Source organism: Puntigrus tetrazona, chromosome 18, assembly GCF_018831695.1.
Source record: "Puntigrus tetrazona isolate hp1 chromosome 18, ASM1883169v1, whole genome shotgun sequence".
Classification (NCBI taxonomy): Eukaryota; Metazoa; Chordata; class Actinopteri; order Cypriniformes; family Cyprinidae; genus Puntigrus; species Puntigrus tetrazona.
The window spans coordinates 14,636,736-14,660,043 of record NC_056716.1 but is presented as its reverse complement, the minus strand read 5'-3'; the positions used below and the strand labels follow the sequence as shown (position 1 = coordinate 14,660,043).

Genomic DNA, 23,308 nt, shown 5'->3' with positions numbered 1-23,308 from the left:
CCGTCTGCGGGCCACATGGGCTCTTGCCTCGTCTCCCTGGCCCCTGATGTGGCGTCTGCCTAGTGCTGTCTTCTCATCCCTGCCGCGTGCTACAGGCTAATTACTGAGTCACAGTCCCTGCCGTGCTGACTCCAGCACCCACCCCTCCTCCCATAAGACATTAGCCCTACCCAGCCCCTCCGAGGCTCTCTGGTGGGCTCTAGACCGCCTCCTGGGTGGTGGGAGGCCCTTGAGGTGAGTAAGCTAGCCGGACCGGTGCCTGTCTTTCCATGCCACTTTTGTATTTCACTGTGGCTGTTTTGCAGATGTCTACCAAACACAACGCAGAGGGTGGCGTCAGATCTGCTTTTGAGATCAGAGCGGCATCCCGACTGGGTCTGGCTATGTGTCTCACAACTCAGGGAGGTAGAGGAAGACCTGTTCCCAGATTCCAGTCTCCCGTCGGTGTATGCGCTTTCACCAAGTCACCTGTTTTAGGGCTCAGTAGTCAGAGCTGGTTTTGTAATTATCCTACTTTTGTCTCACCTCTTTGAACACAGTTCCTACCTTAGAGGCACATTGACTGAACGCCTCTTGGCTACCAGTCAGGTTACATGTGAGATCTTAAGCTGTTCTCTGAGGTCCAGGTGTTTGGCTGTGGCTAGCTTTACCGTCTCTCTCGGTTTGTGAGTGCTACTTGATGTACAGCTGAATAGAAGGCACACGATCCTTGGCAGTCACAAGAGCCGCCACAGCTGGGACTCTTTCTCGTTCAACCTTCTCCCTGCTATCTACATTTTTTTGACAGAGAGGCTCTGCTCAGGCGATTTAGAGACGAGAGCAGTTAAAGGCGTTGTGTAGGTGTCTGGATCAGATCCAAGAGGCGGTCGTAATGAGGGCCAGTCTTTGACATTGTTCACTTGCAAAAAGTTGTGCATGGGGGGATTTGACAACTCACCCCTTTCTCATAAAACCATATTTAGTCAGATTTTTTTTTTAGCTTGTGAGAGTGTGCAAATGAAACCGTGTTTAAAGCATTTTAAACTGTTCCTTACTTAATTTTGGCATGCCTTTCTGCTTTTGCTTTCTGACACACTTGATGTTGACATTTGTCACCATAGAGGATTGTACTGAAATGATGTGTCGCTTTAGTCACTTTGATGATGTGTTAGCACACCGTTGTGCTGTGCGGTTCGATGTGGATTTCAGAACAATTGTGCATCATCTTTTCCAGCCATCCATTCATCTATTTTGGGCTTGTGAACTCTTTTCATTGCTACAGCAGTGGTACTTCTCTACGTACAGTTAATTGTGTAATTGGTCCATTTAGAGCTGAACTCAAAGGCACACTGGTTTTTAGGTCACAAATACAGAACAAACTCACAAAAATTCCGTCCACATTAGCGACCGTAAAACAAGGCAGGAATGTGTGGCACGATACATAAAAACAATGTGGTCTGTGGGGAATTCATTTACCGCGAATGCATCTGTTGGCCATCGGCTGGTTCCACAATAGCAGAAACCATTAGCCATTAGCTTGCTAATTGCATGCAGAGCTTTCCGTCCTTCATTTCCCTGATACTGAAAGCTGCTTGCTCATAAACTTAGCTCAGGCATGACTGACTGCTCATGTATGAATTTGCTTTGATCAAAATTCTTTTGGACGCATTTATATCTACTGTTGGAAACATGCCCCCCCACCCCACCCTCCATCTTCAAGTGCTGCAATTTCAGGTACACTAACAGGAGGTTATTGGAGGTTTCTAGGAAGAATGTCACTGAAAGAGTAAACTGTTTGTCAAGATGAGCATTTGTTTGTTCAGAAATCTAAACAGTATGATTGCACTGATCCAAGTGCACTCGTGGTCTTTTAGAGGTGTTCACTTCTGCAATGTAGTTATGTTCTCACAATTTGCATGCTGCAAAACGCCTCCACTTTACTTTGCAGTATGCATGGTAGCATCACTATATCTATATCTGAGATGCATAGCAACTGCGGGCATGAGTGCAGAAAAAAAGAACAATTGATCAGACCTAGATTGTGGTAATACAAACACTTCAGATTTAGGTACAATAGTGTGATATTATGAGCAAATATAGCCAATTTTAAAGTCAGCTTTCAGTAATTGTAGTTTAAATGCCTGATGTGACACGGTGATGTGTGCGAGACCATCTAGTGAACCCGGGGCACCCACTGGCTGGGTCTCTAAGAATAGCCACAGTGTTCCAGGGCAGGAAAGCCCCCGAAGCGTGACCCGGGCAGGGTGGACGGACTCTGCGCTGCCTTTTGGGAGCTCGATCGTGGGCTGCTGCTATTCCTGTCTCGGCCCGGCCCGGTCTGCATGCTTTCAGATGGAAATCTAAACAGTGGGCAGAACAAGCACTTCTCTCACTGGATCCCCCACCCTTGACCGTGCCTTGTTCAGCGTGGACCTTCTGCGTGAATGGCCCTCCTTCATGCGGGCCAGGTTTAACAGTCTCGCTGTCACACGCTCTGAGAAAGATAGGGCAAGAGATAAAGAACTGAAGGTGTTTTATGGGCCACCCTGACACCCTGCTGCGACCGTGCATAATTTTTTGCGGGGTTTGAGGATTTTTTTTTTTGTCCTTTCTACTGAGCTCCACATTCTCAAATGACTTTATTTTCAGACTGGAATTTGATGGCATATGCGTCTTCGAACTGAAAGAGAAAGCAAGCGAAAAAAGGAAACGCATGCGGGGTAAGATATGTTAATTTGACATACAGACACAAATACACCAAGCACAAGAAAGCATTCAGAAGCTCAAATACCATCCAGACTATTGAGGGCCTCGAATGAGCTATTTGGCTTTTATTACACACCCACTCGCTGTCTCTCACGCATTTAAGACAGACCCCTCACACACACATAAATGCAGACACACAGTTCTTTGAAGTGTGTCTAATCTTAGAACGGACTATTAACACTATCATCAATGTGTGATCTGTAAGGCAGTAGAACGGTCCTGGCTAGATGCGCGCATGTCATTAAATCACTGAACATGTTATGGAAAACACTGAATGGACTGGATGGGCGGAGACCTGTGCTCATGCCAGCAGTGATGTCATCCCTTCAGGGACTCCATTCATGTTGTCTCGGATGCTCTCACATTACAGATAAGTGAATCAGCCGACCCCTCCCCGCCACACCCGACTCCATGAGACCACCAGGGCCTCATGACCATAATCGCAATTTCACAGCCCCCTGACTAATGCACAGAGCTGAAACGGGACGATTTGCGCTCATCCACACCGCCCAATACACACCTGCACTGTTTCCGTACGATAAGAAGGTTTTCCGTGTGGGACTGTACGGCTCGGACCAAATATTTTTCTGCCTAACGCGGTTCAGTAGACAGAATTATCAAGTATTGAAATCTATGGCTATTGGCGATGTTTAGTTGATTTCTATGGCAATTAATGCTTGTTTCATTCATCGAACCTCACATGCCGAGCTAATGATTTATTCGCTTCACAGAAGAACATAATGTTGAAATTTCTATGTGATCAAACGTGCAAAGCTGATTTGAAGTTTAACCACCATTTACAGACGTCAGTCAAGCTACAGTAAAAAAAAAAAAAAAAAAGGGTTTCTACATTTCAGGTATTTAAGGGATTTAACTCTTGAAATTAATACTTGACGCACTATAAAAGTAGTTTGTAGCCTCGTAATTCCATTTATAATCTAATGAGAGATTATTAATATCAATTCATTGTTGATTATAATTATTTATACTAAAGTGCACATTGTAGTATGATAATTATAATTAGTTTTATCTTTTAATAACCCTTGATAATGCATTACACACAAGCTTCGAGTAAAAATCTTGTGTTGAACATTAAACTCATTTATCTTCAGAGGTTGAAACGAATCAGTGAATTTGTGAATTGTTTATTTGATCAAATGAATTTATCGACATGAACCTTCAGAACGGACAGATTCAATAAAATGAATTGGATTTCCAGTGGAATATGCGAGCAGGCAGAGCATGTTTGACTGTGATTGGCCAATGATAATGTTAACGTCCGCACTCGCAGAATGCATCTTCCATCTCTTTCGGTACATGCAGCATGCAGATTAGATCTGATGATGTAAAGCTTTTCTTTGAAAACAGCTCACCATCCTTTCGCTTCAGGTGTCCTTGTAGATAGACGGTGTTCTCCAAGTGAGCATGCAACATAATGCAAGTGAACCAGATACTTTATAGATTAACAGAAAGATACGTAATTTCCATAGAATCCCCTGAAAGCACTGAATGAGCTGTCGTTCGACTTCTAATTTCATCTAAATAAGCAACCATTTCAAATTACCAGGCTGTTTTTTGGTTTAGGTTTTTCAGAAAGCACTTCGCATGTGTCACTAATGAAAAACCTTCACGATTTGTGTGTTTATATTTGTGTTCGAACAAAAAATGCTTTCTTTGCTAAGAAAAAAGGAACGTTTGCACTTGCATCTTCCGGAGTCTGTCTCGCCAGTTCTGGCCCTGTATCATCTAATGTGAAAATGGGCCTCGCTTCTGCATTGAATGAAGCCGCTGACGTCCAGCTGGTAGAATGGCCTCTCTAATGCGCAATTAAACACTGTAAATGGAGACTGCAGCATCTCGCTCTAATCGAATCACACGAGAGCGCTGCATTGTTCTTCTCCATTTAGACGCTCGGCGTAATGCATCACCGCAAGTCCTACCCTGTTTGAGCCAAGCGGGGTTGCAGATCGGGAGGAGGTTAGGAGGGACAGCTGTTGTGCATTCCTGGCTGGGTTATGTCGTGATGTGGATCGACAACAGCGAACGCGAACCCATACGGCGCCCAGGGCTGGCAGTTTCAAAACCGCGCGGAGATGCCAGAACATCTGGGTGTCAGTAGAAAAGCAGTCACAGACGGCGAAGAAAAAAAAAAAAAAAGAAAAGACACAAAGTGTTGGCTTTCCACAGTCTGGACTGTGCATTTAGCTCCCGGACAAATTCATCGCGCCTGAGTCACAGTACAGCCACCAGTAATAGTAGAACCACCCCGCACCTTTCTGTGTTTGATCGCATTACTGTCCCTTCAGCGAATTCTTCGCTCGGCTTTGTGACATTCTTCAAACCCTCAGGGTTTTTTCCTACCCCTCTTTTTCTCTCGAACCACCACCCCGGCAGTCCTAATTGGATCAGTGGAAGTCATCGGGCACTGTTTAACTCATCAAAGCCCTCTCTGTGTCCTGCCGGGTGCCCACGAGCAAAGAGGGCGAGCTTTTAAACACTGAGCTGTCTGTTCGGCGGCCCGCGGCCTGCTGTGACATCATCACCCCTCTGCCGCGACCTCTGACCCCTAACTATTGACCCCTGCCAACAGAGGCCCATCTGTCTGCGGCTGGAGACGGAAATGGGGCGGCTTGCTGGGCGGAAGGGATTGGGAAGGTGGTCATCGGTGCATCTGACCTGGGTGTTTGCACGCTGTCCTTGGCTCTGAGCAGCGGTCTAGGAGGTCAGGTTGGAGGTGGTTGATGTGTGTAGGCCTGCAGGATAACTACGTTTTGAGTGTTTTGATGCTGCCGCTGCTGGTTTTCTCGCTGTATTTGATGTCATTCTTCACACTGATTGACTTACGTCTGGTCTTGAGAGTCATTTTGTGGAAATTAAATGGGGTTTTATTTCATTTTTGGGAACGTAGGATGTATTTATTTTTTGTTGTTGGATTTTGACTTGGAACGTAGTGTCAACGTGTCAACTATTTTTCAGTAGAGTGTTAACAGAGTATTAGTAGACTGGTAGGGTTAAGGTTAGAATAAGTTTTTTTAGCAGAGATAATATACAGACAGTCTACTTATACTCTACTGAAAGTTACTGTCAACAGAATATTAATCAAAATGGTAAAAAAATGGTTAAATGGTTAAAAAAAGTGCTACCATAATTATTTTTTTTAATTAAATATGTTATTTTTAATTGATTCTATTTGACTTATTTTTCAATTATTTTACTTTTTGATTGTTTGTTTCTAATTTTTTTCTAAAGTTATTTTTGCCTTTCAGATGTTTTTTTTTTTTGTTGGTATAATACAGTATATCTGCAGTTAATCTCAGACTACGTGGTGACATATGTTTCTGTGTTTGGTCCAACAGATCTGGAGTGTGCGGATGTGCCTTTATTGACTCCAGGAAGTAAAGAAATGATGTCTCAGGCTCTTCTGGCCACATTCAGCGGCTTCACCAGGGAGCAACAGCGGCTCTCCATCCCAAAAGGTCCAACTCTACAGCACTTGCATCTCTCTCTCTTTTAGGGAAAGTTCCTGGCTCAGTATTCTGTAGCACTAGGCTGTTTTTGAAATGACCACAATCAGATTGCCTAAAAAGAGATCTTGCTAGATAGGCACATGGCACTCTGAAACAGCAGAGGTTATGAATTATGCTTCCCAAACTATGTCAGACCGCAGGATGGCTTTACTTGCTGTGTCTGGGGAGGCTGAAGTCTGTGTCGGGTCTGCATCTGTCTGGAAATAGTAGCAGTGGAGCATGCACAGCAGAAAGAGAGAAAGAGAGAGAGAGAGAGAGTTAGTGTGTGGGTCTGTAGGCTAAAATTACAGCTGTTTCAGTTCCTCTCATCATGGCATCACATTTATAGGGAATCAGCTGATAATTTCACACGAGCCGCTGGACCTGTGACTAATATTGCATGCATCAGCACTACAAGTACACTATATTAGTGTCTTGATAGTTTATGGGCATGGCATGCTTGAAACATACTGTGTCTTTCTTTAATATGATGCAACCTGCACGATATAGGTCATAAAATATAAATGGCATCTGTCTCTTTCTCTTCTCTAGACCCCCGCGAGTGGACAGAGGCCCATGTTAGAGAATGGTTGACCTGGACAGTAAACGAGTTCAGTCTGAAGAACGTGGACTTCCATAAGTTCAGCATGGACGGAGCCAACCTCTGCGCTCTGGGCAAAGACAGGTTTCTGGATCTGGCACCTGACTTTGTAGGCGACATCCTCTGGGAGCATTTAGAGATGCTGCAGAAAGGTAGACATCCTCACAGACACCGTCAATATTATTAATATTTATTTTATTAATTAATATGCATTTTTATGTTTTCGGTTTTAGTTAAAAAGAAAAATACTACTTTTTTAATGGCCATCATCTTCATTTTAATATATATTACATTCATATTTATTCAGTGTGTGTGTGTGTGTGTACAGAGTACTATACATACTTCAACTTAGAAACTTCACACAGTAATATAAATTTAATACATAATAATATAAAATTTGACAGATATTTCCAAAACTCTGAATACAGATCATCCCATTAGAATCTCGTGCTGTATTGTCATTCATAAGGAGACTTTTACAATCTTTACATCTTTAGCTATGATTTGTCGTGTCAAATACTGGAAGCATGCATGAGGTTTCACATTTCGAGTCAATTCCACTGCATTTCAAAGCAGTTTCTGTTGCACTGCCTCACACGATCTAATCTGTTATACAACCAGCTCTTCTTTAAAAGTATGCCTGGGTTCAGTGATGTGTGTCCTTTTACTTCACACAGAAGACCCGAAGCATTTTCCTGTCAACAGCCTGACCTCCAGTTTCCAGGAATCCCGTTACCCCTCCGACTACTTCTTCAGTGAGCATCTGTCCTTTCTTTCGGTTTGCGTCAGCGCTTCAGTCATGACTCTACTAGATGTTGTCTGGAAGTGAAGGCAGTTAAAGAAATCATTTAACGCCTCCTTTAAAGGAAAAGTTCATTCATAAAATTTCTGCATTAACTAGCACTTACGTCATTCAATTCTTACCTTATTAATACAGAAAGTTGTTGCACGAACCCCTGGTTCAAGAGTGGAATTTATTAGGGATTAAATATTTTGTCTAAATAGCTAAAATAAATAAATAAAAATATTAAATCAGTTGTTTTCAATGCTATAAGTGAATATAAGAATCATTATAATATATACGGTGTGGAAAATAGATATTTATTTTACATTAAGTATTAGTATCAGTGTTTTCTAACACTCACTAATATTTATATATTTGCATAGTGACAGCGTTATTAGTGTTTTATAAATGAACTGTCAGTGAGAGAATGAGATGATTGGAGAAGTACCCTGGATATAAATCTTGAAAAACACAATTTAAAAAAAAATCTAATATAGACTGATACAATAAATAATCTCTGATTTTAGCCAATATTGTAAGCAATACATCATGCTTACCTCTAATGCACGTCTGAAATCAGACACGGTACTAAAGGTTAATTAATTCATTAAAGCATCCGATTTTTTCTTATTTTTGGCCATTAGTAATGAAATAATTTTGTAGTGCACACCAATTGGTATAATATAATAGTGTTTGTTTATGTTTAGTTTGCAGTATAGCTTGATTTATATTTTGTTTTTATTTTAATTAAAATAAATTTGACTTTTTTTTTGACTCATTTTATAGTTTTTATTAAGTTTTTAGTTATTTTACTTTTTTGGCAACTAGATAAAAAAAAGTTAAGTAAAAATTTTATATACATGTAATAAATATATACACAACACACGCACACATTTATATTATATATATATATATATATATATATATATATATATATATATATATATATATATTATGTATATATATATATATATATATATATATATATATATATATATATATATATATATATATATATATATATATATATATATATTATATATATATATATATATATATATATATATATATATATAAAAATTTAGAAAATACTAATAATTGCCCTGGTGCCAACCCTGTCTGGTCTCTATTTCATTTTATGGAAAATGTCTACTCAAATACTCTTCTTTTAAATTTGTCCTCTCTCTGCCGTTCCTTCCTGCAGACTATGGCATTGAACATCCTCAGTGCGTTCCTCCGTCAGAATACTCAGAGCCGAGCTTCATCACAGAGTCCTACCAGACCCTGCACCCGATCAGCTCAGAAGACCTGCTGTCTCTCAAATACGAGAACGAGTATCCCGGCGTTATACTGCGAGACACGCCTCTCAATCCGCTGCAGGGAGACTACTTTTCAGTCAAACAGGAAGTTGTGTCACCCGACAACATGTGCGTGGGTCGCATTAGCAGAGGTGAGTATGAGCCAAAGGTCACGCTTTTTCGATGCAAATGAAACTGCGTTGTTTATGCTAGGACTAGATCTGCGTTGCAGTTTTGATATGTAAAAAATTTAACGACCACTAAGGTTTACCAAAAAATGTATGTGTGTATGTATATTAATTACACACATACACATCAAAGTGATCATCCTTATCCCCTTGTTAGTGGGGACTTTGGAGTGAACAGAGCATGTGTGTCTCATTATTCAGTCGTTTGGAATGCACTTGTCAAAGGGAGCGATGTAATTTCCTCATTATTTTCAGCTGGGATGTTCCCATGACAACGAACGCAACACTGTGTGCGACCGGCGGATTCGTTAAGGGATGGATTCATTGCATAAAATTACATTTTATGTTAGTTTTTTATGTTTTAGCATATTAAAAATGAATAAATATAAAAATTTTATTTGCTACGGTTATGGTAACAACAATAAACAGACATGTGATGACTCACATCGTGCTGTGCTCGTTGTCATGGGAACATCCCAGCTGAAAATAATGAGGAAATTACGTCGCTCCCTTTGACAAGTGCATTTCAAACGACTAAATAATGACACGCATGTGCTCTGCTCACTCAAGTCTACCCTAACAAGGGGATAGGGATGATCACTATGATTTGGAAAATGACCATGAATTGTACGATACACGATACGCGAATCGTTGCACCCCTAATATATATATATATTACTATTTTTCTCTCCCAGTAATAATGTGCATCTTCAGAGCTGGTATTTTGGCTTTACATATGATCAGACACTTGTACTTACTTTCTGAAAATCATACTCAAATGGAGTTGACAAGGTTTTAGATGACTATTATTAGAATGGGAGTTTTTTATAATAAAATTGTGGGGCAGAGTTGAGGTTTGACTGACAGTTTACGGATCCAATGGTGTTAGAAGGTTTAGTTTTGAATGCTTTTCAGTGGTTAAATATTTGTAAAACCCAAAAACCGACATGCTGACCAATAGCAAAGCCCAAACAATGATTTCAAATAATAATAACAACGAAATATAATAGAGTTGAGGAAGTTTTTGATAATTTTGCATGGCAACCTGTCACGGTGGTTGGGGAACATATAATACGGTATAAACGAGGCGAAAGCTAATTCCTCTGGTCTTAGATGCGTGTTTACCGTCTCCCATCGGGGCTTAAAATTGATCCCCATCACCCCAGCAGTGATCAGCAGTGTGTGGTCTCCAAAACGCCGCTCTCATCTCGCATTACTGCAGCTATGCATGCATTGCCAGGGAATGAAGCCGACCGTTGGGTTTATTTGTGGTTCTATCTTACACGATCTCTCTTAACATCTTGAGATGCTCTCAACTGCGGTGGGGAAAAGCAGAGAAAAACAAAGCTGTTTGCTTCAAAGTGAGAGATGTTCGAAGCCACAGAGCGCTGGTAGCTCTCTTTTGTGTCGAGGCGTCCGCGTGAGGTTACATTACTGGGGTACGAGGTGTTTTTGTGAACCCGAGGTTCTCGTAAGGAGCGAGAGGTGCAAAGCGTGAAACGAGCGTTTCGGTTTCTCACGAAGTAACTTCACCTCACGTACGTCTGGTTTCGAATAAACCCTCCCGAGTAACCCTCATGCAGCTGAACAAATGATTGCGATTCGGTTAAAGTCACTTGTATATTTTCGAACAACGCAGAGATTTGGGTTTTCGCCCTCTAGGTACGTAAATCCCAGCTTTGGCAACGGCGCTGTGTTTTTCCTGCGTGGGAAAGTATTTGCGGTGCCACCAAACTCGCATGTGGCTTCAATTTTTCAATCGAGGATTTCAGGATCAGTCCCAGCTCTGTATTATCTTTCATTCTGTAATTGACGTTCAGTCGAGACCGGCCTTTTATCTCCTGCTTGGCCAAAAATAGAGAAGCAATTTGTTTTGATTTTCTTCCAATTAGAGAAAACCCAAATATTTCCACATGGAAATCGTGTAAGAGAAACATAGTGTGGTGTGGACCAGTTTTGGATTTTTCCACGTGGTTGGGTGTAGACCGCTTGTGAACGTCTCTGGCTGCTGTAGCTGCCAAACTTTGCACCTTCTGTAACCAAAGACCCCGGGTTCATAGGTGGAAATAAAGGCCAGGGGCCTCATTTATAAAACACGCTTACAATCTGATTTGATCCGAAAGTCCATTCATGCTATGCAAGAAGTGAAGAAGAAATCGTAATTTATAAATTCCAAAATTTATATGAAAATGTTCGAATGTGTAGCAAGGTAATATTCATTAATAATAATATATTTGCAAACAGTCAACCTTGCATTAAATACGTCACTGAAATTAATTGAATACCTGCATATTTCAAAACTTTTTTTTTTTACATTTCAAAGATTGTTGTACATTCAAATTCAGGAACATTTTAGTGTTTTCTTTGCATAGTTGAGATTATAATAATATTATTTTATTATTATTATTTATTTATCACTTTTTATGATTACATTTAATGTGTGATTTATATTCATTTTGTTTTGTGTGTGACTATATGGATTCATTTATTTCCAGGTTTCGTTTTTTTAGTACATCGACTTACATTTATTATTTTGGTTTTGTAACTGAGCATTTTATGCATGTCTTTAGAAATAAGGACGCTGATATTTTGAAGGAAAAGCCTTTTGGTTTTAAAAGCCACCACACTATATCTATTTTCTATGTTTAGGAGAATGCGCATGCTCCTCTTTTCCGTACTACATCAGATCTAAACTCTTGTCTGTTTGATTGCGTGGCATGCAGCAGCTTGACTATGAATGATGTTTAACGCCATCGAAATCTCCACCGCAGGTAAGCTGGGAGGTCAAGATTCGTTTGAGAGCATTGACAGCTTCGAGAGCTGCGACAGACTGACGCAGTCCTGGAGCAGTCAGTCGTCATTCAACAGCCTACAGAGAGTTCCCTCGTACGACAGCTTCGACTCGGAGGACTATCCCACCGCACTGCACGGACACAAACCAAAGGGTACCTTCAAAGACTACGTACGGGAGCGCTCGGACCTCAGCAAGGACAAACCGGTCATCCCCGCGGCTGCGCTCGCTGGCTACACAGGTCAGCATTCACTCGTCACACAACCTACTGATGAACACACCTAAATGAGTCAGAATTCAAACAAGCACAAGACCAAAAGCCAGTGCCTTCAGACGTAGTTTCACTCATACGCAACAACTGAAGTGACGTTAGTCCTGTTATACTATTAAAAAAGACGAGCGTGCTGCATTACGTCGCATGGCGATGTTTACAATGTTGGTATTCTTTAAAGTTTGACTTTTATTTTTGGATATCATATTATTACCATGGCAAGTGCATGAAATTCCATGAACGTATGATATAAAAAACTCATATTATACACTATATCAAATAAATCCATATATCAGAAGTCACATGTTATTGTATATTATGTAACACACTGCGTCATATGCCGTATATATCAAAAACTGCGTGATGCTCATATCACATCAAACAGCATATGATGTTATTTATATCACATTTTAAATATCGCATATCATACAATACGCTTTACATTATATCATATCGAAGAATGTTATTCAACGTTGTAAGTCATAATCTTATTGCATACCATATTATATAAAAAAACACGTTTATCTTTATATCAAAAGTCATAATGTATATCTTATTGCATACCATATCATATTTATATATCATGCTACATGCCATATATTACATATCATACCAAGTAACATATGATGAGTTATTGCATATCGCATTATGTTACGTGTCTTTTAAATCAGAAATCGTATCCATGTCATATTGCAGGTATATTCCATGTAATATCAAATATCATACAGCGCTATTCCATATATGGATAGCATGCCATATAATAAGCATACAGTGACAATGATGAAAGAAAGGAATCGGCAAGCATTTGGAGTCGTTCACGGTTGCATGCGGGAGTCGTGCACCAGTTTTGAAGGCATCGCTGCACCTGCTAACCGCAGAGCCGCGTTTGTTACACGACTGTAAGAAAGTCTACCAGCAAACACGCCACACCCCGGCCTCTTCACATCAAAACACGCGCTCCGGCTCTCCGTTTCTTCTGCTGCTGTTTTCATCTCGCGCTGCTTATCTGCGGCCCACATCTCAACCCATTTCCCAGGTCGTCTTGGCAACAGAAGGTTCAGCGCCAAGTGATAGCAGCCCTGTGCACTTAAGATGAGAGCTCCTTTATCGGCCCATCTTCGAGGGGCTTTTTTAACCTTGTGCCATATGTCTCAAACGTATATATCCGAAAACGCTTCCCTACCGTAAAGGAACGTGCGCATTTCTATTTTGGGAAGCTAAGGTTGCTTTGAACCCGTTATTCTTGTACCTGAGTGGGATGCCATCCATGCTCAGCTCTACGTACTAGTCATGTTTCGCGCATGCACGAGGAATACTGCGAAACACACGTCTATAATGGACAAACCTAGGAGCGTTTGCCACGGCGTCAACGCAACGGCCTTCGGAGTTCAGAGATGAGGCAGATAAAGACAGCAAGTGACAAAAAAGATCTATTCGCTCGCAGAGCTCTGAGGTTTTCGTGTTTGTCATCATTAATCACACACGCACGTACAAATCCATCAGATCTGTGAGGAGAGCAGCGCGACCGCAGCACCGCAGCACACTTTCTTCAGCGACGGCTGATTTTTAACTTCCTTATAAAGACGCGCGCACACATTAAAGGGACGGCGCGACGAGAAAAATACAACTCTGTCATCATTTACTCGTGGACCACAAAAGGACGTTTAGAAGAAAGCTCGTGCTGGTTTTTTTTCCCCTTCGTGTAGTGAAAGTGAAGGGACTGGGTGCTCAAAAAAACTATAAACATGACTGTGCTTGGCCCTTCTGAAACATTACGATCGTAAAACGCTCGAGAACCAATGCCGTTTAGCATAACTGCTTTGGTAGCACTTTATAATAGTAATGCATCAATGCTAGCTTAGGCCCATTTCGATTTTAACAACGAATTTGGTGTATTAGGTGCTCATTCCTCTTAACCCATGTTAATAATCGAGAGCGAAAGTTCTGCCAGACATCGTTAAAAAAGTCACACGGGTCCGGAACGACTCCTTTTAAGCTCTGTGTTAGCGATCCGAGTCGTTTTCAGAAATCCTCGCCTTCGCTTGCTGCGATCGTGCACTCGCGTGAAGCAAAGTGGCCTTAATGCACTTTTAAAGCTCCGCTGAAAGTCGGCGGTGGATTTGTCTGTCAGTCTGAGGGTTTGGTTCAGGCGTGTGGAGGACAGACTGATTGCTTTCCGTTCCCGGGCTGCTCTGGGTCTGACGAGGGCGTGTTACGGTAGCCGAGCTTATGGAATGCGTTTTAATGCATTTACCTACATAAACAGATTACTACATTGATCCCGACGAGTGATTTTAGTGATTCATATGTTTAGATGGAGACCAAAAGAGGCAGGCAGACAGAGAGGGAGAGGGTTGGAATGAACTGTTGAATTGTTGATGAGATAATCCGTTTCAGAATTGCATTAGTGTTTTATTGCATTATCAGCAAGATATTTTTAGCTGGATGTAACGCGCAGCGGGGAATTCACTAAGAATGAATTGTGCCTGCTGTTATCGCCATGTATTTTGCATGTGCGCTCCTTTCCCGCCCAGAGCACCAACCGAATAATATAACTGAAGAGATGCGGCATACAGTTTACGCTTAAAGTAATGATGTGACATTATGCGACACAATGTCTTCTGAATAATCCCTAAAATTGAAAATTTGGGTTGCACTAATAATCAAATTCTGCCCAATTAAGTGTATTTTATTATTATTTTATTATTCCTGATTACTGAAACATGATAGTAATCAAAGCGCTATACGACTGTTTAAATTAAATTAAAATGTAAAAAATAAAATAATTTTAAATACTTCCTCATAGTAACACAAATTTTTATAGTATAATAATAATACCGATAATACTTAATAACAAACAATAACTACAAACACACACATATACATACAAATACATACATTTAATTTTTACATGCAACTTTGTTTAATCGAATTATACAGAATAAAAAGAAAAATACTGTTCTTTTTGTGCTTTATTATTTATATAAAGCCCATAAAAGCACTATATATATATATATATATATATATATATATATATATATATATATATATATATATATATATATATATATATATATAAATAATTTTTATTTTTTTATACTGATTTTGTTTTGAAATGACGTCAGAAGTATTCTAAATGTAAAAAATAGGGGAAATGAGCATGCACAATTGAATTGTCAAATATTGAAAGCCCAATGATGGGGAAAAAAAAGTAAAGCGATAATCAATATGGTACCTATATATTGTGTATCCCTAAATTAGCAGGACTTCTACAAGGGAAATTTGTTTCTCTCTTCACTCTTGTTTTGCAGCAGGTGTGATATGAAATGACGGTTCATTTTAATGCACGCAAACCACAAGATGAAGAAAAAAAAAAGCAAAGCTTATCTAGACGTGTGCACAGGCTGCTCTGCTGCCGTCTACACGCTGCGAAGCCCTTGCAGGATAGATCTCGCGCTGTAGGTCAACACGACCGCATTAACCCTCCGCGCTTCACACAATCAGATGCAATAAGATGCACGTTTGCAATATTTCAGATGTCTCCTTAAATATGCGACCGTGCAGAAAGTCTTTAAAGTTGACCCCCCCGTTGTCGGAGCCTGTGAGAAAAGCCTCCCGGTTTGCAGATGTCCACCAAGGGCTTCGTTCTCTCACACCCACACAGTCGTTCACACACATGTCGACATCACACACATGTGTGCTTTCAGATACACCCGGGCGACATGCAGACATATACATCATGGCCTGCGTGATCAAACACATTTATCCGCCAGATATTTAGCCTTGGGGCAAAATCCAAATGATGTCAGCGCTTTGGAATTCACATAAAGAGTCCAAAGCTCAAGCAGGACATGCAGTCTGAGCAGTAGCCAGTCAATACTCCATTGTGTCTCAGCCGTCTCTGTTTTCGTGCAGAGTGACATAAAGCTAATGGCATGCGAGACTCGGCTCGGGCCGGGATACGCACACTTAATGCACTAATACTGTAGGAAAAATCTCGAATGGCAATGACAACCCGCTGCTTTGATATGTGGTGCGGAGATTTTGTTGTGAACGTCCTGCATGGGACTTTATTTAAGTGGTGGTGTTGTTTCTCTGTTTAGGCAGCGGACCCATCCAGCTCTGGCAGTTTCTGTTGGAGCTCTTGACGGACAAATCCTGCCAGTCCTTCATCAGCTGGACTGGAGACGGCTGGGAGTTCAAGCTTTCTGACCCTGATGAGGTGAGCCGGTACACATTAAACAGTCGGGGAGGGTTAGACCAAAAAATAAAATTGAATAAAATTAAATAAAATATTAAATTAAATTTCATTTCATTTTCTCTTAAATTTTAGTGGTAAGTTTTTCATTTATCCATTAAATTAAATTAAATAAAAAAAAATATATATATTTTTTTATTTAATGTATAAATGAAAAACTAACCTTTGCAATTTATTACAAAATGTAATTTAATTTAATTTAATTTATTTTTATTATCTTATTATTTTTTTATTAAATTAAATTAAATTTCTATTAAATTGCAGAGGTTAGTTTTTAATTTATCTACAGAGGAAAAAGTTTTCTGTTTGGAAGAAAAATGAGCCTTTAAATCTCCTTTACAAATGCTTTACATGGTATACACAGAGCTCACAAAAACAGATGGCTGGCAACTACTAAAATGCTTTATAACTACCTGACTTAACCATAATATTTGCTCTATGCTTTATTAACATTATTAACAATGTATTCGTTATTTATGTAGGCTTTATAAATGTTCCTATTAGACACTGACGACTCCTAAATAACCGGTTTATAAATAACGCAACGATTCATGAGTAAAGTATGAAAATAGAGTTATTAAAGGGTAGCTAGCTGGGTTAATGCAAATATTAAATGAGTGTGTAGCTGGCTGCTGTTCTTCACACATCAACCACACAGTGCCATTTATCAGCTGTCTTTCTTTAGTAGTATCTGATACAATCGCCAAGTAAACCAGCAGAACCGTGTTAGTCTCAATTGATTTTATGAACGTTGCGTGAGTGTGTGTGTGTGTGTGTGTGTGTGTGTGTGTGTTCACGAGCCTGACCCGTGTCTCTCTGACCCGTAGGTGGCCCGCAGATGGGGCAAGAGGAAAAACAAGCCCAAGATGAACTACGAGAAGTTGAGTCGCGGCCTGCGCTACTACTACGACAAAAACATCATCCACAAGACGTCCGGCAAGCGCTACGTCTACCGCTTCGTGTGTGACTTGAAAAGCCTGCTGGGATACACTCCCGAAGAGCTGCACACCATGTTAGACGTCAAGCCCGACACGGACGAGTAAACTCAGAACGCCGGAAATAGAAAAATAGACCCTGGAAAAGAAAACGGGGCGTCCATTTTTTGGGCCCAATCGCATTCCATCTTAACACTTAGTCGTGCTCCAGTCTTGAGTCTTGAGCTCACAAGGGACCAAAAGAACAAAAAAACAAAAAAAAAAAGAGAGGAAGCGTCAAAACATTTACCAAAGTTTAGAATCCGTAGACTTTGCGCGTCTGTATTGTTTATAGCTCTGCGGGAAGGTCCAGGTAGAACGGCCGTTTTGACCCAGTAGCACAAACACCGGGAAGGAACAGAGGACAATGAGACGGACGTTTCTCGGACTGATCGCTCATGTTATTAAACACGTTGCCAAAATTAGAGACAAGAGGAATAATCGCAGAAATATTTACAATTGAGTTGCTTACTGTTTCTGTCTCCTTGCATACCCAGCCACGAGGATGAGTTCTCAGCCGGACCGAAATAACAAAAAAAAGTTTTTTTATTTTTTTATGGTTTCTTAAAAAGATCTATATGTGTCAGTATTAATTTGTCCGGACAGAGATTGCGCCGTTTTGTACGTTTCATATGAAGGTTTATTGAAGTGTGTGTGTGTGTGTGTGTGTGTGTGTGCGCTCTCTCTCGCTTCTTTTAAGGTCACGCTCGGTTATGGCTTGCTCTTACCACAGTGTCCATAGCCGAAGACGCCGTTTTTGATCACCAGATCAAGAGAGATACCAGAGTCTCGCCCTTTTCAGTTGAAAGAGACGTACCTCAGTCAAACTGAGAGTGTGAGTGAGAGACGCAAATGAAAGCGGCCGTTGGCTTCTCAACGGTGACACGCTTGTGGTGAGAACGAGGTGTCGTTTTATCGCTCGTATCAAGACAAAAAGACATGTCTTGCCTCGGTTTGTTTGTACGCGAATGGTTTTTTTCGTAAAGTTTCGCCTTAATATAGCGCACCGCCTTTATGAGCTCGCTGCGTTTTCTCAAGGTCGACTGAAAGGTGTGGGAGAAAAATGGCCTCAAACGGTTTTCTGGCAGCGCTAGACTCAACCGAAAGCCATAAAAGCGAGGCCTTCTGCTTAGCCACGTCGAACAAACGCACACTTCGGCATGCGTCTGGACCGATGGATGTGGCGGCGGAAACGAAGGACTCGATTCCATTTTCCAGGTGGTTCGTGAAAGTGTTATTGTCAGAAAGGAAGGACCGGATCGCGCCGATACTTCAGGCAGCTTTAAAAGACGATGGCGCGCGCTACGACAGGCTAACAGAAAAGTGGCCCGATCCGACGTGGGAGTGCGTTTCCCATTCGATAAATGCAGTATTTTAGTCAGCGCACGTGAAACGTCTTACCAGTGAATGGAGGTCGGATTCAGTTTGTGTTTTCTTCTCTGTGTGGGAAGGGTCTCGTACGCAAGACCTCGTGGGAAAAGCCGAAGTAAAGCACGCTCTTCTAAGAAAACAAACCGTATTGTTTACAGTGGCAGAACACGCTACCCATCCCGATCGGCGTAGCTTTTGGAATTGTCTATTTTTACAGATAACATTTCATAAAATGGCGATAAACTGCCAACACGTTCGTGAGAGCTCAGAGTAAGAGATGAGCTGGTTTCAGTCCTGCCATGAACAACAGCTGAAGTGCTACATCACCTAAACAAGCAGTTTATATAGTGGTAAAAAAGTCTGTGTGGAATAAGCGGGAGCTTGATAAAGCCAGCGGCATGCCTTTTTTTTTTTTTGTTTTATTTGACAAGGTCCAAATCACAACGCAGTCTTTGTCCTGATTGTAAGAGTTGCAAAAGTGATGCATTTTGTGTGAAAAATGAACACTTTTGACAGATACACACACTTTTTTTCGTATCGACGAGTGTCGTTTTTATTTCCCCCCCACAATTTTGCCTTATTTTGTATGTTTTATATTTCTATATTTTTTTTTTTTTTTTTTTTTTGGTAAAATGAGAATTTTAATGTATTTAGTTCACAGACATTTTGATATTTTTCAATAATTTATATTTTATAAACTTTGAAATATGAGATGCAGACAGCTGGTGCTTTCGTGGGTTAAAAATAAGTGAATAAATAAAAAGGTAGCGCAGGACAAAAAAATGTAGCGAATTGTCTTTTATAAGAAATGAAAAAAAAATAAAATAAGAGTAAAAAAAAAAAAAAAAATTGGAATGAATTCAAAGACCTGTCTGCTTATACAGTTCTGTATAGATAAGGCTGATGCTGGCCCATCATTATGTTCTGCTGGAGAGTTTTATAAACAGTAGCTTCTATTTCTTATTGTACTTTAAATTGTTATGTTATTAAAATATATGTGGAGAAAATGATTCGCACGCCTCTTCGTTATTTCAAAATGGATCTTTGGCCAATAATGCTGAATCAAAGAAGTGAGAAGGAAGACACACCCATAGCAACCCGACGCTTGCACAAACACAGGTATGAAGTTGCGCGCACACACACACACACACACCGTGTTATCGTCACCTTGCAGCGCTGCAGACTGCGGCAGATTTGTGGTTTTGTTTATTATGAGACTTGGTTAAATGAGCAGCTCGATTCTTTCATTGCTAATCATCATAAATACCACAGCTGCAGTTCTTCATCATCGCATCACGGAAAGACAGGCCGCTGCTTTTGATTCTCACACTTAAAGATCTCTGGCTGTCGTACGCTCACCGCGGGCTCTTCTGAGGAAGGGGACGGGAATATGTTGCGCAGCGATGGCCCTGAATAAAGGCCTTTGACGCGAGAATTAAGACGGGCACACTGAGACCATTCATAAGGAACCTCAGCACAATAAATTACAAATTACAAGGGCCGTCTCTTCTTTTTATGCCTGTCTGTCCTCTCCGTGAAGCTCCAAAGACTCTTTCTTGACTATACAAATATGGGTTTATACTGCCAAAGCATCAGGTCTAAAAGAGGCGACGCACTCAGAATAAAAGGTTGGGCCAATCATTTCAAAACCTACTAATAAAAATATCTTTAAAGGGTATTAATGTGTATTTTAGGGGTAAAAAAAGGTACACTGGGTGCATTTAAAATCAATTTAGTTGACCTTTTAACATCGTTTTTATTTACACATATACATTATACATACATACATATATATATATATATATATATAAATAAGTACATTTGAGTACATGGTGAGACTAGAAAGAGACAATATCAGGCATTTAAGTGTTATATAATTATCCTTTTCTTATATATGCGAGTAGTTCATGGATACATCCACACACATAGACTATTGATGTGCCATTGGGAGTCACACACATTTCTACATTTCTCCCCTTTATTTCTGGTTCTTACTTTTCAAAGGTTTGTGCCTCGTTGTCCATGCCTGCTTTCTGAAGTCGACCTCGCCGGGGATTCACCAGGTACAAGTGACAGATTTCACAATTTAGCTTAAAATGCGAGTCTCGCTTCTGTGGAAAGAAAGAGTTGGTGGGTTGTGCAAAATCAGAGCACAGGTCAAAAAAAAAAAAAAAAAAAAAAAAAGAGACTTTTTATGTTATTTTGTGTGCACTACTTGCGCACGCTGTTGTCTTTTGGTAACTAGGTCTGGAAATGTCTGTGTTCTGAGTCGATAAATCGTGTTACTCGGTCACGGTGGTGTGATATTCTGCCAATCAGCATTCTCTGTTTAGACACATATTGTATTTCGGTACGCACTTTCTGCCTTTGACAATTGCACATAAAACATTCAGGGCATTCTGTGCAATTTGATGACGTGTCACATTTTCATTCCAGCTGTTTTTGTTGGTCGGCACAAAATCCTTCGTCTCATACATATTCTAAAAGTTTTTATATATGAATACTTTTTAAATCATGGGGCTTAAAGTAATGGTGGCCTGAGCGAGATCAGCGAACAATAAGCAATATATCTCTTTAAAAACACGTTAAAGACCTATAAAGGCTACCACGCTTTCTACAGTACACTACAACAGTAGTTTTTGTTGTTATTATACATTTTCTCAAATGTTACGCTAAATATGCAAGTGAGGGATTATCTAATTATGAAAAGTTAGTATTTGCAAAAACAAACGGATACATTTTAAAAAATCTTTTTTTGTGTTACTAAGTTTGTAGTTTTGAGCTAGTTTTATCCTAATCATAGTGTACCAACTGCAGTTTAATTGGGATTAATTGGAACACACACACACACACACACACACACACACACACACACACACACACACAACAGATAGCTAAAAAACTAAAGTATGGTTCAAAATTGTTTCATTTTGATGACATGTAATGTTTTTAACAACGCAATGCAATGCATTATTTAAAAAAGTTATGGAAACAACTGATTTTATCTGTAGTGTCTTGCCTTAAAGGAATAGTGGACCAAAAAAACGAAAATTCCTCTTATCAAGTCTTCGTTCTGGTCACAATGGAAGATATTTTGAAAAAAGCCCTGTTTTTGGTCACCACTGACTCCCAGTTTTCCTACTATGAAAGTCAATGGTGACCAAAACAGCCAGGTTTCAAACTTTTTTCAAAATATCTTCTTCTGTGTTCGTCAGACCAAAGACTTTCACACAGCTTTGGAACTACTTGAGGATGAGTAAATGACTCAACTATTCTTTTTATAGGTTTTATCCTCTTTAAGAAATCTGTTAATGTCCACAGCTGACCACACACACACACACACACACACACACACACACACACGCACACTGCTCAAAGCCTGTGTGTTTCAGACATCATTCAGCAGGTTCAGGTTTGCAGGTGGTTCCTACCTTCACCTTTGTCTGCTTAGATGTGCATGCAACAGTCTTCACATACTTCACCCATACACACACACACACACACACACACACACACACACACACACACACACTGGAGCACTTGATCACATATTCATAAAGAATCTGGTGCTAAAAACAATGCCTTTGATAGGTACCTTCAATATGCGTGTAATTACAAATATAACACGATTTTTCAGCGTGTGTTTGACGAGCACTACGCAGTTGAATAATGCTGAAAATGGTTGTCAGGTTACACAAACACGGTGTATTTGTGGGTTTGAAGGCACCTACAGTTGGGGATTTCAAAAGGGTAATTTTCATATCTGACTGAGGTAATTTTCCATTACGGTTAAGTGAAAAAAACGAAAGAAATGCAGAGAAAGAAAGAGAGAAAAAAAAAAAAAAAAAAAAAAAAAACTCTTTGCAAGTGCAAAAGTGTCATAAGTGGTGAAGTTAGGTGATGTCTTATGCCTGCAGACTGTTGAAGAATTTATCCGTCTCTCTCTAGTACACGCGCACACACACACACACACACACACACACACACACACACACACACACACATATTGTGTTTTATGGGGACTCTCCATAGGTGTAATGGTTTTTATACTGTACAGACTGTACGTGTTATTGTCCTACAGCTAAACCTACCTCTTACAGGAAACTACTCACATTTTTACATTTTCAATAAATAAATCCTGTATCTTTTATAAGCTTGTTTCCTCCAGGGGACCTAAAAAAAGGCTCCACAAGGTCAAAATTTACTGCTATTCCTGTCCTTGTGGGGACATTTGGTCCCCATAATGTGATAAATACCCAGTACACACACACACACACACACACACACACACACACACACACACACACACACAGTTTTAAGCATCCTATGCAGGAGATGGAGGAGTGTGTGGAGTCTGAACACAAATATTTATGTTAAAGTCTATTGCTGTCTCCTGCATCGTAGTGCAAGCAGACAAATTCCCAAAATGCTAAATTAAAGTGAGTGAAATCCTGCAGCATCAGCAGCAAACAGAATTGCGTGTATAATGACTATTTTTAAAGTTTGAAGCAGTGGGCACAC

General features: G+C 40.2%; 1 protein-coding gene across 3 annotated transcripts in view; it reads left to right on the top strand.

Moving 5' to 3' along the window:
- Positions 1-19,797, top strand: part of ets1 (v-ets avian erythroblastosis virus E26 oncogene homolog 1) — a 42,515-nt gene extending 22,718 nt beyond the window's left edge. For 2 of the 3 annotated variants that reach the window (XM_043264691.1, XM_043264693.1), the window contains 7 exons: positions 6,102-6,221; positions 6,804-7,004; positions 7,530-7,607; positions 8,841-9,086; positions 11,894-12,154; positions 16,288-16,406; positions 17,270-19,797. In XM_043264691.1, the coding sequence (XP_043120626.1) occupies positions 6,102-6,221; positions 6,804-7,004; positions 7,530-7,607; positions 8,841-9,086; positions 11,894-12,154; positions 16,288-16,406; positions 17,270-17,485 (1,241 nt within the window). In that variant the 3' untranslated portion in view covers positions 17,486-19,797. The remainder of the gene's footprint in view (positions 1-6,101; positions 6,222-6,803; positions 7,005-7,529; positions 7,608-8,840; positions 9,087-11,893; positions 12,155-16,287; positions 16,407-17,269) is intronic. The other variant, XM_043264692.1, reaches the window with a different exon arrangement.
- Positions 19,798-23,308: the final 3,511 nt, after the last annotated feature.